General features: G+C 35.4%; 1 protein-coding gene across 2 annotated transcripts in view; it reads left to right on the plus strand.

Moving 5' to 3' along the window:
- Positions 1–13,225, plus strand: part of LOC149782039 (E3 ubiquitin-protein ligase MIB2-like) — a 56,797-nt gene that overhangs the window by 36,288 nt on the left and 7,284 nt on the right. For both annotated transcript variants that reach the window (XM_089933448.1, XM_089933447.1), the window contains exons 15-18: positions 568–670; positions 3,173–3,252; positions 8,264–8,421; positions 12,338–12,580. In XM_089933448.1, the coding sequence (XP_089789574.1) occupies positions 568–670; positions 3,173–3,252; positions 8,264–8,421; positions 12,338–12,580 (584 nt within the window). The remainder of the gene's footprint in view (positions 1–567; positions 671–3,172; positions 3,253–8,263; positions 8,422–12,337; positions 12,581–13,225) is intronic.

Raw genomic sequence — 13,225 nt, forward strand, 5'->3', positions numbered from 1 at the left:
AATCAACACACAAAAAACAGTACTCAGTTATTTGTACAATGGCGTCCTTGTGTGATGCACCTGTCATGACAAACCACCTCTGATAAGATGCCATTTTGCCTTGCAACATGGGTTACATTTTCACCATATTTTCCTTTACTTAGAAACACTCCTTTTTTTAGGGCCTCTTTTCTTTGAATATACATGTATCTGTTGTTGTTGTAGGGTTTAACGCCATTTTTCAGCACAGATAGGCTATACATGGCAGCCAGTATTAATGGTGGAGGAAGAACCCGGAAAAACCCTGGAAAGAACCACCGACCCACAAGAAGCTACTGGCAAGCTTTCTCACATACCAACATAGGCCGAATCCGCGACTCAAACCCACGCAGACAGAGGTGAGATGGTAGTGATCTGTAACGGTGAGCACTTTAGACCACTCAGCCACTCGGGGCCCCCATATATCTGTACTTATTATCTAGCTTTATATACTTTAGTATTATTGAATATACCGGTACCTGTACTTATCAGCTAGCTTTAGCCAACATTTCACAGCTAAACTCTATTTCCTGTTTTTCCATACCTCAGGCCCAAGCAGAGATAAATCCACGGGACAAGAATCAGAGAACTCCACTTCATATTGCCGTGGCACAGAGACACAAACGGACTGTTGAGCTGCTCATCTCAGCTAGTATGTGAAACATGCTTCAAAGTATTGTTAAACTTAAAAACCATGTTACTATAACAATCAAAGATTCACAAAAGCCAAATTCTTTCTTTCTAAATGAATTATACCTCACTCCCCAAGAACATCCTGGTAAAACAATTTCTAGTGTATTTGTACCCAAGAGGTTTCATAAACATGAGTGGTCTTGTACCTGAAGCAAAGAGGTTTCATACATGCTGTTTCGAAGAGTTGTGCCCTCCTGTAAACTGCATTATATATTTTTTTTATTTTATAGTTTTGGGGTGGGGATCATTTTAGATACAAAAAGTGGACTATAGTTAGCTTGGATTAAACTCTAATTACTTTGACATGTCATTATTGTAATGAAAGACACTAATTCAGTTGGCATCATAATGTACATTGCTGATCTGTGTAAGATTGTTTGCAGCCCATCAGAATGAAATTCCCATAAAACAAATCACATCAAAATGAACAAAAAAGAAGCAATATTTATGTAGTCGGAAAAGAAACAAAGATGTTAGTGTCTTTTTAACTTGAATCAAGTATTTTTTCCCCAGGTGTGTAAATATCATGAGAACATTTAAATAAATGTTTAAATTTGTAGTTTGAAATACAATTCATAAAGCAAGTTTTTGAAATTTAAATCCAGGTTGGGCTGGTTTGACACCAGTTTTTCACTGTCCAGTCATCAGCTTTCGCTTCACATAATTAGTTTTTCCCCGGCCGAAGAGATCTTTTTGATCCATTGCAATTTCAAAGACTACTAATAGCCATGTGATATATATATATATATATATATATATATATATATATATATATATATATATATATATATATATATATATATATATATGTATATTGCTATCTTCAAATATATTTAATTACTCATAGTTTTTCACTGAATTGCTGGAAGAAGCCATGGAACATTATTAATTCAATAATTAGGATATACTCATCTGTCATGATTGATTGTCCACTTGTCTGTGCACATCTGACACTTTCCTCTGCAACAAATGGTACCATAGCTCATTGTCTCTGGCCATCAGTCATTGTTGTCCAGCATCAACCATTCTCTGCTATTACCTACATACAGAATTGCTATGCAAAGATTTGACATATAATATGTTTGTAAGCAAACTAAAGCTATGGTCACTTGAAGTACATATATAGCAGTACATGTTAAAAGTAGGAACTTCAACAGGATGCAGCAGCAGTAGGTTTGGAATTAGTGGTGTGAAACCTCCAGGTTTTCTCTTGTGGGGGCCCAACTTGATTCAGCTTTGTTATATGTTTAAATTCTACAAGTACATTTTGCAACTGGCCAGTCAGATGATGAATGTCTATAGGAGATTGTTATCTCCAGGCTTCATGAAGAAAAGGTGGGGATTATGTAAACCATGTCCATCTAGACTACTTGTATGTGTGCTTTATTAATATCCATTTGGACTGCTTGTATGAGTGTGTGTGTGTGCTTTATTAATATCCATTTGGACTGATTGTATGAGTGTATGTGTGCTTTATTAATATCCATTTGGACTGCTTGTATGTGTGCTTTATTAATATCCATTTGGTCTGCTTGTATGTGTGTTTTATTAATATCCATTTGGTCTGCTTGTATGTGTGCATGTGTGTTTTATTAATATCCATTTGGTCTGCTTGTATGTGTGCATGTGTGCTTTAATAATATCCATTTGGTCTGCTTGTATGTGTGCATATGTGTTTTATTAATATCCTTTTGGATTGCTTGTATGTGTGCTTTATTAATATCCATTTGGTCTGCTTGTATGTGTGCTTTATTAATATCCATTTGGTCTGCTTGTATGTGTGCTTTATTAATATCCATCTGGACTGCTTGTATGTGTGTGTGTGCTTTATTAATATCCATTTGGACTGATTGTATGTGTGCTTTATTAATATCCATCTGGACTGCTTGTATGTGTGTGTGTGCTTTATTAATATCCATCTGGACTGCTTGTATGTGTGCATGTGTGCTTTAATAATATCCATTTGGTCTGCTTGAAAGGGTGCATGTGTGTTTTATTAATACCCATCTGGACTGTTTGTATGTGTGCTTTATTAATACCCATCTGGACTGTTTGTTTGTGCACATGTGTGTTTTATTAATATTCGTTTGGGCTGCTTGTATGAGTGTATGTGTGTTTTATTAATATCCATTTGGACTGTTTGTATGACTGCATGTGTGCTTTAATAATATCCATTTGGTCTGCTTGAAAGGGTGCATGTGACATGTTTTATTAATATCCATCTGGACTGTTTGTATGTGTACATGTGTGCTTTATTAATGTTGTGTATTTTCTCCTTGATAGAGATTTTTATGAGTTGGGAGTACACATGCACATAAGTGTAAAAAGAGGAGGTAGACGGGTAACTATGGAAACCATGGTAACAGTACTTTTTTTGCTGAAGACTTTCATTTCAGTCAGGATCTTAAATGTATGGAATGTTTATAGCTTTGACATTGACCTCTGATCTTTGATCTTTTAGGTTGTGATATAGGTGCAGAAGATGAGCTGGGAAACACAGCATTACATGTGGCCCAGATGTCCAATGCACTACCAGCAGTGGTGAGTAAAATTTTATAAGTTTCTACATGTTTATGACACTTTCCATCACTAGTCTGTGAGATCAGGCAAAATTTTGGCTTGTTTAAGCTATGTGTGTAATACTTTCTATTTACCAGTCTTTGAGATGGGCAACTATTTTTAGCTCTTGTTTGCTGATGATGTACATGATACTTTTCAGGTACCAGTCTGAGATAGGGAGCTATTTTTAGCTCTTGTTTGCTGATGATGTATATGATACTTTTCAGGTACCAGTCTGAGATAGGGAGCTATTTTTAGCTCTTGATTGCTTATGATGTATATGATACTTTTCATGTACCGATCTGTGAGATAGGCAACTATTTTGATCTTATGTGAGCTTCTTTTGTTACCTTGTGTCTGTGTCTGTTGTGCATTGTGCATGCATCAGAACTGCTATTTTAAGCTTTAATAAAAACCACTGGACCATTTTTGCTAAATTTGGCATAGATCATCTTAGCTTGAAGTTCTTTCAGATTTTATTTTTGTGGGTTTAATGACATTTTTCAGCACACAATAGGCTATACATGCTGGTCATTATAACTGGTGGAGGAAGAACTTGGGGAAACCCCATTAAGAAGCATCAGCCCATGGGAAGCTGGCAAGCTTTCTCACATACCCATGGTCAAACCCGAGACTCAAACTCACACAGACAGAGGTGAAATGACAGTGATCGGTAAAGGCAGATGCTTTAGACCACTCAGACACCTGTTCAGATGCTGCTGCTTGGTTCTCAGAAATGGCTGCAGTTACTGAAAATAGTAAAATCTCTTAAACATACTTCTTAACAAGAGTTGAGCAGAATTTTATCAGATTTCAGGAAAAGCATCTTGGCAGGAAAGTTTGAACAAATGGTACCAATCTGCCTTCAAATATGGCAGCTGTTACTAAAAATGTGATGTTTAAATGACTACTTCTTCAAAACAGCTCAGTAGAATTTGATCAAACTCAACAGAAAGCATCCAAGTATGAAGAACTGTCAATTTATGTATAAACAATCCCAATACAACATAAAAAAATGGCCACCATTACCAAATCCAGGAAAATTCTTTAAACTATGAATTCAACCAAGTTTGATAAAAACATGGACATTGAAGGCTTTCAGATTTATGTAGTTGATTCTGATCTGAAATAAAAAATAGCAACAACTGCAGACAAGACAACCCATCACCTTGAAAGCTTATGAGGGGAAATGGGGATGCATGCAGAGAAACATCTCTCCTTTAAAAGTACTAGAAATAGCTGACTTCTTGCTATGTCTTTTCAAAGAGAAGCAATTAACTCTGATCACAATCAAAGACTTTCATTCTTTGGCATTATATATAGTATGTTGCCATCATGGAAGAAAGAACACAGACCAGATTAAGGACATCTCTGACCTTCTTGCCAATTTTAACATTTGTTTACAATGGAACCTTCATTGGGTTTTGACATGGTTGAGCAAGACACCCTTCAAACCACTGTCTTAAGCCTTACTGGTTCACCTTTCGTAACAAGAAATGCATGATTCCTAGCCATGCTGGCCTTGGCAGATGGAATAAGTGAGATATCAGTCAACCATAAGTAACTTTAATTGTATCTCGGCCAGCCTGAGTTGTCTTCAGTTCTACCATGAAGGTTTCGTTTCCGTCACTATGATCCCTAATTTAATTGCCATGATTGGTCTCCCATTCATGTGAAATCAGTCTCGAGACTACTGTCTTCTAAAGACCCATGCTTCCAAGGGTACATTCAGGACTCCATTAGGTTACGTAAATGGTAAATGAAGTATCATGAGTCGATCTGAACAGAAAGATCTATTTGTTCTTACCACTTTTAGAAGAGAATGTTATGTTTCCACTCCGACACATTTGTCTTGGATTCACTGGTTTAACTGATAAGGAACCACCTAGGACAAGATGAATTTCTTTTGCATACTGGCTGATGAGGTTAGGGTTTGATTGGTTTGTTTTGTTTAATGCCATTTTTCAGCACATGACAGGCTATACATGGCAGCCAGTATATATTTACTGGAAGAAAAACCCAGGAAAAATCTGGGAAGAACCACTGACACAAAGGAAGCTATTGGCAAGCATTCTCTCATATCCACATTGGCAGGGACTAAACTCAAACCGATGCAGACAGAGGTGAGATGTTTTAGTGATCTATAAAGTTGAGGGCCTTAGTCCACTCGGCAACCCTGATGAGGTTAAGGCAGTCACTGCCATCATAGCATTCATGCAAAACGACTTCCCAGCCAGCATTATTCAGGCCTTGGAATGGAGGTCTGATATGACATTTTCCAACCATTACCTAAGATGTTTAATCCCAAATGGTTCATCTTGACCTGGTGGGACCTATAAAACAGCTGCACAACAGACTACCTTCTCAGGTCAGTCAGCAACTTCATAGCAATGCGGGTTCCTATACCCTAGCTTATATCTCACACAGGACTCTTTCTGTTCATTGAGCTGTGCTAACCCTAACTTATATCTCACACAAGACAATATCTATTCACTGGTCTATTCTAACCCTAGCCAATTTCTCAAACAGGACTAGAAACTGGTTTACATAAACTAGGAGAGCAGAGTCATGGCTATGTCCAGGAAAGGGATGTAACTCCTGTCACCCCTATCTATTCTCCTAACATTAAAATGTTCAAAACTTTAATGTAGGCTATGATATAACTTTAAGCTTTTTTCATATTGTTTTACAATTTGCACCTGTTTTTGAGAATAGACTTCACCACTGACATTTGACCATCAGTTCACAATTGAAAAAGGTATCACAAAAACACCTGTGTGTAAATATATTTGGACAATGTTTCAGTAGTGTTATCCCGTACTGAGAATGGCATTAGTTAGGTAACTTTAACATTCATATTCAATACCCTTGTTAAGATAATAGGGAATCAATGTCTGCCTTGAACTTTTCACATTAAAATATGAAATAATATAATTATCACTAAATCAGTTTCAATTTGTCTGTAACAATCTTGTTACCGAAGACATTAGTAGTCAACTTTCATCAGATCTACAATAAACAGTAGAAACTAAGACAGGATTTAAATGATTGAAGTGGTTTTTTATCCGAATTTTAAAAAATGTATTCGTCAAATGATGATAATAAAATGTTTAAAGTAAATAATGTAGTTAAAAAACAAATATATGATTAATCAGCACCATCAAACTTAATAATTGTATTGCAAATTGTGCAGTATACCTATTTATGTTGACTTTCATTTTCTTCCCATTGTTAGTGTATCCACATTCAGTCAGCATAATCACATTCAGTCAACACAACCACATTAAGTCAGCACACAACCACATTCAGTCAACATAACCACATTTAGTCACCAGCATAGCCACATTCAGTCATCAGCATTGCCACATTCAGTGAGCAAAACCAAAGTCAGTTTGCATAACCACATTCAGTCAGCATAATCACTTTCAGTCAGCATAGCCACATTCAGTCAGCGTAATCACATTCAGTCAGCATAGCCACATTCAGTCAGCATAACCACATTCAGTGATCAGTATAGCCACATTCAGTCTGCAAAACCAAAGTCAGTTTGCATAGCCACATTCAGTCAGCATAATCACATTCAGTCAACATAATCACATTCAGTCAGCATAATCACATTCAGTCAACATAATCACATTCAGTCAATAATCACATTCAGTCAACATAATCACATTCAGTCAACTTAACCACATTTAGTCAAAGTAACCACATTCAGTCATCAGCATAACCAAAGTAAGTCTGCATAATCACATTCAGTCAACATAACCACATTCAGTCAGCATAATCACATTCAGTCAACATAACCACATTCAGTCAACTTAACCACATTTAGTCAAAGTAACCACATTCAGTCATCAGCATAACCAAAGTAAGTCTGCATAATCACATCCAGTCAACATAACCACATTCAGTCAGCATAACCACATTCAGTCAACATAACCACATTAAGTCATCAGCATAACCACATTCAGGCAACATAACCACATTCAGTCAACATAACCACATTCAGTCATCATCATAACCACAGGGGCCCCAAGTGGCCGAGTGGTCTAAAGCGCTCTCCGTTACGGATTATTGCCATCTCACCTCTGTCTGCATGGGTTCTAGTCAGTAGCTTCTCATGGGTGGGTGGTTCTTTGCGGGGTTTTCCCGGGTTTTTCCTCCACAATTAATACTGGCCGCCATGTATAGCCTATCATGTGCTGAAAAATGGTGTTAAACCACACAACACCAACACTATCATAACCACATTCTGTCTGCATAAACACATTCAGTCAGCATAACCACATTCAGTCTGCATAGCCACATTCAGTCAACATAACCACATTCAGCCAACATGACCACATTCAGTCAGCATAACCACATTCAGTCAGCATAACCACATTCAGTCTGCATAGCCACATTCAATCAACATAACCACATTCAGTCATCAGCATAACCACAGTCTGCATAACCACATTCAGTCAGCATAACCACATTCAGTCTGCATAGCCACATTCAATCAGCATAACCACATTCAGTCATCAGCATAACCACAGTCTGCATAACCACATTCAGTCAGCATAACCACATTCATTATAAGAGATTTCGTGTGTACAGTTTTTTTCACATGACAAGATAAAATCAGATTATTAGAACAATTATTCACAATTTTTAAGACTCTTATTTGAAATAGAGGTTCATATTTATGCAGGAAACATAACTACTTTTCTGAAAAGATTTATGTTTTTAAAGTATTGTAAGTTCATATTTAAAGGTGTTACTGGTTAACATGGTTCAAATTTTCAAGTGTTACTGGTTGACATTGTTCAGATATTAAGGTGTTACTGGTTAACAGGATCCATAATTTAAGTTTTACTGGTAAACACAATTAAAAGTGTTATTGGTAAAACAAGATTTTCTCTGTTTGTTTAAAAATTGTATCAAGAAGCATTCTTGTTGCAAAGGAAAGCTCAGCATCTTCAACCATTTTAACTGAATTTTCCATCTTCAGCTTGCTCGACTCCTGGGTGTGAAGACACATGATGAGACTGGTTTACAAATCTCTTCCCTTCTGATTGAGGCTGGTAGTGACATCAGTAAGAAAAACAAGGCGGGAATGACACCATTGGATCTGTGCACGGATGATAGTACCAAAGAATATCTGAAAAAGTGTGTTATTTTGCTCATGTCGTTAAGAATGAAAAAATGTCTCACCTTTTTATTCAGATTTTGCTTATATATGTATTGTATCATTTTTACATTTATTATAAATCACTTTCTGGTTTGGTGTATTTTTTTTCTTAACCAAATAATCTACACAATTAATGATATCATCAAAAAAGTTGTATGATATGCTGTTTATATAATACAAAGCAATCTTATATTTAAGTACAGCTGAAAATTTTACTTGATCATGTCAAAATCTGAGTTCAAAATAGTTAATTCCATATGGCAAATTTCATTGGGTTTTTCCCTTAAAATATGCTGCATTTTTAATACAGTAAGAATATTTCTATAGCTAAAGGTTACATGCCTTAACTAGGTTATGATGGTGTTGAACTTTCAGCACCCAGAAAATAACTATGTCTTGATAGATTTCATACGACCATTTCTGAGATGATATGCCTGTACTGAATATTCACTTGCCATGGCTTACAGAGAAAAGTTTGACATGCTGTACCAGTCAGTGCAAGGCATTCTTTAACACTAATATTTTCATACTGTAGCAATCAGTGCAAGGCATTCCTTAACACTAATATTTTCATGCTGTACCAGTCAGTGCAAGGCATTCCTTAACACTAATATTTTCATGCTGTAGCAATCAGTGCAAGGCATTCCTTAACACTAATATTTTCATGCTGTACCAGTCAGTGCAAGGCATTCCTTAACACTAATATTTTCATGCTGTAGCAGTCAGTGCAAGGCATTCCTTAACACTAATATTTTCATGCTGTAGCAATCAGTGCAAGGCATTCCTTAACACTAATATTTTCGTGCTGTAGCAATCAGTGCAAGGCATTCCTTAACACTAATATTTTCATGCTGTAGCAATCAGTGCAAGGCATTCCTTAACACTAATATTTTCATGCTGTATCAGTCAGTGCATGGCATTCCTTAACACTAATATTTTCATGCTGTACCAGTCAGTGCATGGCATTCCTTAACACTAATATTTTCATGCTGTATCAGTCAGTGCATGGCATTCCTTAACACTAATATTTTCATGCTGTATCAGTCAGTGTAAGGCATTCCTTAACACTAATATTTTCATGCTGTAGCAATCAGTACAAGGCAATCCTTAACACTAATATTTTCATACTGTACCAGTCAGTGCAAGGCATTCCTTAACACTAATATTTTCATGCTGTACCAGTAAGTACAAGGCATACCTTAATGCGAATACTTCCATGCTGTAGCAGTCAGTACAAGACATTCTTTAACACTAATATTTTCTTGCTGTAGCAATCAGTGCAAGGCATTCGTTAACACTAATATGTTCATGCTGTATCAGTCAGTGTAAAGCATTCCTTAATGCTAATGCATCCATGCTGTACCAATAAGTACAAGGCATACCTTAATGCAAATACATGTTTAGCAGCCTGAGTAAGATGTATAAAGGCATTTATTATAAAGCAATGTGTAAATGATAATAATCTATGACAGTGTTACTATGTATTGTTATAAAGCAATGTGTAAATGATAATAATCTATGACAGTGTTACTATGTATTGTTATAAAGCAATGTGTAAATGATAATAATCTATGACAGTGTTACTATGTATTATTATAAAGCAATGTGTAAATGATAATAATCTCTGACAGTGTTGTTAAATATTATTATAAAGCAATGTGTAAATGATAATAACCTCCTACAGTTATTATGTATTATTATTATAAAGCAATGTGTAAATGAAAATAATCTATGACAGTGTTACTATGTATTATTATAAAGCAATGTGTAAATGATAATAACCTCTGACAGTGTTATTAAATATTATTATAAAGCAATGTGTAAATGATAATAACCTCCTACAGTTATTATGTATTATTATTATAAAGCAATGTGTAAATGACAATAATCTATGACAGTGTTACTATGTATTATTATAAAGCAATGTGTAAATGATAATAACCTCTGACAGTGTTATTAAATATTATTATAAAGCAGTTTGTAAACGATAATAACCTCTGAGAGTGTGTTATTAAATATTATTATAAAGTGGTGTGTAAATGATAATAACCTCTGACAGTGTTATTAAATATTATAAAGCAGTGTGTAAATGATAATAACCTCTGACAGTGTTGTTAAATATTATTATAAAGCAGTGTGTAAATGATAATAACCTCTGACAGTGTTATTAAATATTATTATAAAGCAATGTGTAAATGATAATAACCTCTGACAGTGTTATTAAATATTATTATAAAGCAGTGTGTAAATGATAATAACCTCTGACAGTGTTATTAAATATTATTATAAAGCAGTGTGTAAATCACAATAATCTCAGACAGTGTTATTATGTATTCCTAATGAATTTTAAAGACCATTCAATGTTTCATGAATTTATTTCCTTATCTCAGATCTAGTCAAGCCAAAATGTAAATATTTTTAGCACAAATTGTTTATCAGGGATGAATATGCCTTGTGGATACACCTGTATGCCAATCAGCAAAACAAAAAAGATGTAAAACTATTCGTTTTTTTGTGTCTTTATGTGTGTGCTTTCATGAATGTTTGCATTCTGTACTTTCTAATTCAACTTAACTCATTAACCCTGGAGGTTTTTGTCATTTTTGCCTGAAATGCGAGTAGGAAATACATTTTGGGGGCTATTTCTGAATACATCCTAATACATCGACTTGCAAGAGATTTCCGGTTAACCTAATGCCTAGTTGTGTTAGAAACATTGTTTTTCCTTGGCTAATTTGGTCAAGCATGAGCAGAAGGGTAAAAGTTGGACCTCTTTTTTTTCATATCGAGACCACTCTAAATTCCAAATGCCCATTTTATCCTACTTTTTTCAAAGGTTCGCCTGTCTGTGGCAGTTCAGACTGGTCTGCCTTAGATTGGAGGCCAAAAAATCTAAAATCCAGACACAAAATCAGATTCTGACCATGGGCAAATTATTGGTGGGATAAAAATCGGGTCCAAAATTATGTTTTTCCCTCTGTATTTTGTAGTGCAGATGGAATGTCCAGATTATTTGGTATCATTGTTGAGCTACCTACATCTGTCTACCTTTCTATAATACCAACTGCTTTAGTGTATCATACATGACTTTGATGCTACAGAGCTCGGAAATAGGCTACTACCTCCTGATGCATAAACGAGGCACCAGGGGTTAATGAGTTAATGTTAGAATTTTAAATTTTCTGATAAGAGTGAAAGTCATTACAGGTATTTACAACACAGGTAGGAAGATCCTTTGATGTCCAATGGTTTAATCATTCAGACTTAATTATAATAGATTGTATGTATGTATGTATGTATGTAGTTTAACACCACAACACTTGCAATGTGGTACAGAATAAAATTTGTGCAATAGAAATAAAAGTAAAGATTTTACTTTTTTTTATTGTAAAGCTGATTGGGAAGGGATTGCATAAATTTTAAAATAATTTTAAAATATTTAAGTAATTTTCATGAGATTAAAGTTCATCAGAATAAGCACACTGCAAATTTGTATTTAAAAAAGGACTATTCCATGAGTCATAAGGAGTTAGCTCCCTTTGACTTGTTATGAGTTCGTCATTTTAGAAATGCATTCTTTCTCCCAGCAGGGTCACAATAAATAAAGCATTAAGACTGGTTTAACCAACAGATCAAGGTCTAAGTATACACCTGGCTTGCATGACAGTAAGTTCAACAAAAATTAGACTTCTTGGCAGGTTCTAGTGGCTATTTTCCTGCCATCTGCCATGAGTGTGTCAAGACACATTAGGTGATCCTGCATATTTTATCAGAGTTTCAACCAAAGAGGCTGTTGTGCATTTGTTAAGGCATATGCAAGTATTGAACTTCATTTTCATTGCAATATTTAAAAAATTGTCTTCATTCCTGGATTTTTCTCTTACCTTCTTTCAGAATATCGCAACAAGCTAAAACCAAATCATTTGCAACAACCCAGAGGGGGGTAACTATACCTCCCTATTGGGAACCAATGAAAAGACAGGAAACACTTAAGCGAGTTGAGTTACAGAGTGGCAACAGCCTACATGGGAAAGAGAAGGAGAGTGTTATAAAGTCATTTCGTCAAACTCTTCCACAGGCAGAAATTGTCAGAATTGAGCGAATACAGAACCCATTTTTGTGGGAACACTACTTCCTGTAAGTGACATGATACATGAGTGATTATCTGCGTTAAAAGATAGAAAGATGTAGATATCACCATCACTACTACTAGTTTGTATTAAGATCTGCGTGAAAGTTTTTTAAAGTCATATTCATTGAGGATTTAAGAAGAAAGAAACAAAAATGTACAAGTGCAATACAGTGTCTTTTTATGTTCTTAGAAAATTCAAGAGTCATGTGACATTTTGTTTAAATCTTCAAGAGTGAAAGTTTAAAACCTACGAACATTGCCATAGTGTTTATTGTATACAATCACAGGAAAAGGAGAAGAAAAAAATGGGGAAAGTCCAGTGCTAATTACAATAATGCGCTATATAAATATTACTTTTTATTCATTTTATTGATTTGTATCCTACAGTTGCATCAGTCTAGGCCAGCAGTCTTATTAAACTCAGACCATGGCAGTCTGATTAAACTCAGATCTTGGCAGTCTGATTAAACTCAGACCTTGGCAGTCTGATTAAACTCAGACCTTGGCAGTCTGATTAAACTCAGACCTTGGCAGGCTGATTAAACTCAGATCTTGGCAGGCTGATTAAACTCAGATCTTGGCAGTCTGATTAAACTCAGATCTTGACAGTCTCATTAAACTCAGATCTTGGCAGTCCTATGTGGAGATTT

This window comes from Sinohyriopsis cumingii, chromosome 15 (assembly GCF_028554795.1).
Source record: "Sinohyriopsis cumingii isolate HCF-2022 chromosome 15, ASM2855479v2, whole genome shotgun sequence".
NCBI lineage: Eukaryota > Metazoa > Mollusca > Bivalvia > Unionida > Unionidae > Sinohyriopsis > Sinohyriopsis cumingii.